General features: G+C 31.9%; 1 protein-coding gene across 11 annotated transcripts in view; it reads right to left on the bottom strand.

Annotated features, from left to right (window-relative positions):
- LOC106879395 (protocadherin-18) overlaps positions 1–5,784 on the bottom strand; it is a 110,617-nt gene that overhangs the window by 27,329 nt on the left and 77,504 nt on the right. For 2 of the 11 annotated variants that reach the window (XR_008265550.1, XR_001410626.2), the window contains one exon: positions 2,586–2,662. The exons of 2 other annotated variants lie outside the window; for them this stretch is intronic. Coding sequence is in view for 3 of the 9 variants with exons in the window: in XM_014928928.2 (XP_014784414.1) it covers positions 2,503–2,662 (160 nt within the window). In the remaining 6 variants the exon portion in view is untranslated. Of the gene's footprint in view, positions 1–2,502; positions 2,675–5,784 lie in introns of those variants that run through there. 7 more of the 11 variants (XM_014928929.2, XM_014928928.2, XM_014928931.2 and 4 more) reach the window with 7 other exon arrangements.

Below are 5,784 nucleotides of genomic sequence, written 5' to 3' on the forward strand. Positions count from 1 at the left end.
ATATATATATATATATATATATATATATATACGATGGGCTTCTTTCAGTTTCCATCTACCAAATTCACTCACAAGGCTTTGGTCGACCCGAGGCTATAGTAGAAGACACTTGCCCAACGTGCCACTTATTTTATCGCGGTCAATAAAATAAGTACCAGTTGTGTACTGAGGTCGATCTAATCGACTGCTCCCCCACCTCCCCAAATATTTTGGGCCTTGTGCTTAGAGTAGAAAAGAATAATTCAAAGAGGAACTTAGCAAGAGCCAAGCCATACAGGCACAATAAGAGTGACAATTATGCTCAAACATTTTTTTTTTTTCCTAGCATAAATTGTTATACTTATGTTCATATTTATATACGTGTAAGTTTATTTGCATGCATGTATATGAATAAGTTTACACACACAGTCAATCAAGTTTCATAAGTGCCATTCATGAAACTCTTAGATTTTGAGTCACTTTTGTAACTTCTGCTGATTGAAAGTAACAGGTGTGTATATATGTATATATTCATAATGTATGTGTGTGATGCTTGGAAAACTTGACAAGGAATGCACTCACACACAATGCACAAACTTCTTTCCCAACTTGTTTGTGTCATTCTGATTTTTAAAAATTTCTTTTATATAATTAATACATAATTTTTTTTTTTTAATTTAAGAAAATGTTCAAACATATATAGATAATAAATATACATGTAATACATATATAATACACACACACATTATACATACACAAATATGAATACATACATATATATATATATATATATATATATATATATATATACACACACACATACATATACACATATATACAGAAGAACACACTCCCTCTCTCTCTTTCTCTCACACACACACATGCTTGCAAACACAAAGATGTAAATATACATGTAGCATGTGATATAAGTAGGAAAAATATCTTTGTTATTTCAGCCATGTAATGCAAGATAAATATACATGATGACTGACTGAAAAATGGAATACTCTAAAAGAAGGTATAAAAAAGAAGTTGAGAGGTCAGATCTTAGAAATACACAACCACATATTTGTGATATCATAAGTGGAAGACATGTAATAGAAAACTGTACTGTGAATCATTTCAGCAGAGACGATTATCAAAAAAAGAAAAAAAAAAAAAAAAAATAATAATAATAATAATAACATGCTACACCGAAAACAACAAGAACGGTGACAACAACAATGAAGATGACAACTATGACAATAATGATGCTATAAGTGGTGGTGGTGGTGGTGGTGGTGGTGTGGATGGCGGTGGTGATGGTGGTGGGGGTGACAGTGGTGGTGGTGTTGGTAGTGTAGTTATGATGATGATGATGATGATGACGATGATGATGGTAATGATGATGATGATGGTGATGATGACAATGTCGACAAGGATGACGACGATGAGGGTGATAAAGATAACAACGACAACAACAACAACAGTGATGATAACAACAATGCCTACTCCTATGAGTTAATGTGTGCAGTGAACAAAATTACATCCGATTATTTCCATAATAGCAATATCATATTCATAAAACTATAGTTTCCTCCATCATCAACTATATCTGTTTGAGGCTAACAGCAATAGTTTACATCATGTTACTACCATTTATGATATTCATATATTTTACTTGTTCTGTTTATTTTACAGAAGTGTATCGACTAATTGGTTATGGTACATGATTTACAATTCCTAGAACAGGAATTCAGATCAGCTGCAGGTTTCTTTGTAGTGTTTCTTGACAAGATATTCAATTCTACTTGCTTACCTAAATATCTGGAACATGTACCAGATCACCAAGGGTATCATGGCTTAAGTATAAGTTCCTTTATCATTCGTTTCAATTAAATCAGAGTTAAGCACCCTGCCAAGAGCCCTTTGCGATTTATATACTAATTAATTTTCCTTGTTAATGAAACTAATTTTCTAATTTCCCATGTGACTTTAAGTATGCCCACGTCATGCTGCTCTTCTAATGCAATAGTGTTTCACTTATAAAGTATTCAAATCACTGATAACTACCTTATAAGAAGAGTCATTCAGATCTGATTTAGTGATGCAATGTTATTTAAGAATTGTGTTTTATGTAATCTATAACCGCTGTGAAGACCTAGTGGTAGGCTCTTGCTTTCACGATCGCTGGATCATGGGTCCAATTCCCTGATTGGGCAGCACGTTGTGTTCTTGAGCATAACACTTCATTTCATGTTGCTCCAGTCCCCCGTTTGGTGAGGAATGTTGGTCTGCTTGCCTAGCCAGTGGGGTGGTGTAATTTGAAGGGTAAAACAACGCAAAATGCATTGTGACCAGTGATGTTCAAATAACATCTGATAGCCTAATAACTGTGCTCGGTCATGTATTACACCTAATGACTGCTGTAATTTGGTCTAAGTGTACACTGAAGTGCCATCTAAATAGTTTTAAAGTGAATCAAATTAAGTATATGCAATATGTGTGGCTAGAAACCTGACATTGTTCTCCCATTCAACATACCTGGTATTTCCTCATACTGCCCAAAGTCTCTTTCTGTCCAGCAATGTCCAGTGTCCACATGAGAGAACACCATGTCACTCCAACAATCAGGACTCATAAAGGTGTTCTCTTCAAATCCTCTCCCACCAGATGTCACTGCAGCTTGTGGTATATACATCTGCTAACAAGAAAACTGACATATATTGCATCTTTGAGTTTTTATTTTATGTTGGACAATTTCTAAATTAGTAAACTTATATAAAATAGTTCATATACATTAAACAATACATTACTACACTACTAGCAATATATACTAGGTTTGATGGTTTCAGGTTTTATTGAATTAATAAAAAATACAATGAGCTTTTATATTTAGAATTATTTATATGTTATTTATATGTCTCTTATAACCCTTCGTACATATACATACATACATACATACATACATACATACATACATACATATATATATATATATATATATATATATATATATATATAACATCAGTACATCATATGTTCGATAAGCAAGCATACTAAAAAGCATTAGAGCAGTAATGTATTTTTTAGGAAGTTAAAAGTTATGGTCAGTTATAGATTGACCATTGGTTTCACAACTATAAAGCACTTAGTGGTATAGGCAACTAGTCAGATTTGAGTCTGACAAGTCTCCTATACTGCTAAGTGCTTTGTAGGTACAAAACCAATGGTCACTCTATGACCAGCCATAATTTTTAACTTCCTAATATATATATATATATATATATATATATATATACACATGTATGTATATGTGTGTGTGTCTGTGTGAACGTGTGTGTAGATATATGTGTGTATGAGTGTGTATACACACACACACACGTTTCTATAACTTAGCAATACGACAAACGAGTCTGATAGAATAGGCACCAGACTTAGAATAGAACAAGTACTGGGGTTATTTATTTGTGTGACTAAACCCTTCAAGTCACCATAGCTGCATTCAGATGACCGAAACAAATGGAAGAACATGTGTGTGCATGTGTATATGTCTCTGCGTGTGTGTGTCTGTGTCTGTGTAGTATTTTTTTTGTATCATTCACTTGTCTGTGTCATTTTCCTTATGCTTTTGCTCGGTATTCAGTAGAATGGTTATTTTTTTTCTTTCTCAGGGATAGGATACAAATACTTATTTTTTTATTTCTCATTATAAAGCATAGAATGAAAATTTGAGTCTAGTTCAAGGTTGATATTCTATATTGAATTTATGAAAAAAGAAAAAAAAAAAACATTTCCCCTCTTATTCTACGTTAATCTTCAATATAAAGCATAAGGCAAATATTCAAATCTATTTAAAGCTACTCAAGTTATATTGATGGTTCTTTATTTTTTTGTAACATTTGTAGACATACATTTAGATATTGTTATATGTCATTGAAACAGCTCATGGGACATCATATATATAGCAAAACAATATCTACTATTTTCTTTGTGCCATCTAAAACATATGAAAAAAAATATTCATTTTAACCTGGCAAGAAGAATCTGAAGAATTGTATGCAATCGAGAAACCCAAGAGAAACAACTTCAAGAACTTAAAAATATATTACTTCAAAAATAATATTCAGTAATTTTAATCAATAACAGAATAGAATGGGCAAAAACAATCGACACCCCAAAATTATCAAAAAAGAAGAAAGATCCATGATACATTCAATACTTTACAATATACAAGGGGGTGATGAAGAATTCCTGGCTTTAAGAGTATTGCAAAAGGCTTGGTTGGAGGCCCAACCTTCTGAGTTCTTTTACAGAGCTTAGAAAAACTGAGGGACCACTGCAATAAGTGCATGAATCTGAGAAGGGAATAAAGTCATAATTAACTGATCCTCCTGTATTTTCTTTTATTCAAAGCCAGGAACTTTTCAGCATCCCCTCATATATATATATATCAACCCACAATCCAAGAAATATGAAAGCATATAATATCAAGTATCAAAACATTCCAATTTTGATGAACAACCCACATATGAAAATGTCACTCAAAACACAAAACAAACTGATAGTAAAAGCTAACCTAAATCTTTAAAACTCCACATACTAGTGCCAAATTACCACCGAAAATATAACCCCAATAATTGCAGAATCTATATCAACCCCATTGAAAACTCGACATTGGAATTCAAATCAGGACAAACATATACTATAAGAAGTAATTTCACTTGTGCATCAACAAATTTAATTTATGTTATCAAATGTAGTATGTGGTGAAAATCACATAGGACAAACAGGTTTAACACTCAGATACAGAATAACAGTACACACTTCACATCATATTTGCTGTTATAAATATAGATTACTGAGAAAGGTGTGATGGAAGCAGAGATAAGTTTATTTAATTCAACGATTGTTTATATTAATACAGAAATGTGAGTAATTTATTATTTAAAATATAATGAAATATAAAATATGATAAAATAAATTATCTGTACATGTTTTATTAAGTTGTGAAACAACTGACAATATATAAGCATTTCCAATGGTTGAATAAATTTTATCATACTATATTTCTCTTGTTATTTATAACTTTATACACTCCTTATGTTTTTCTCTTGTGTACTACTATATACACTATATGGTTTACAGAATGATACATTAAGGAACATTTTTTATGAGTACCACTGGATTCGTTGTACATATATTGTAATTTATATATATATATATATATACATTTGTGTGTGCGTGTGTTCATATATACATTTTTTATATAAAAATATACAGGTGGTAAATGTATGTATGTGTTTAGGTTGTGTGTTTTATAACAAAAACAAAGAGATATTCTTGTATAATTAATTGTTCTGTACAGCAGGATGTCTTCACCTCAGGCAGCTTATCTTTGTTTCCATCACACCTTACTCAGCTGTGTCTATGTTTGTTTTTTTTATATCTTTCATATAGTCTAATTTCTTCTTTGTTTACTTTCACTTTTGTTTTTTTCCTTCAACTCTCTTAATTGTTTCATTCCTTCCTCACCCTCTTTCTCTTCTGACTTTCCATCAACACAAAACTCCAACACACACACACAGGACTTCTAATGCCACTTTAACTCTTTTACTCTTTTGTTTGTTTCAGTCATTTGACTGTCGCCATGTTGGAGCACTGCTTTTCATCGAACAAATCAACCCTGGGACTTATTCTTCGTAAACCTAGTACTTATTCTATCAGTCTCTTCTTGGCAAACTGCTAAGTTACAGAGACGTAAACGCAGACACACAAACGTATACTTCTATATACATATATATATATATATGTGTGTGTATATAT

This window comes from Octopus bimaculoides, chromosome 14 (genome assembly GCF_001194135.2).
Source record: "Octopus bimaculoides isolate UCB-OBI-ISO-001 chromosome 14, ASM119413v2, whole genome shotgun sequence".
Classification (NCBI taxonomy): domain Eukaryota; kingdom Metazoa; phylum Mollusca; class Cephalopoda; order Octopoda; family Octopodidae; genus Octopus; species Octopus bimaculoides.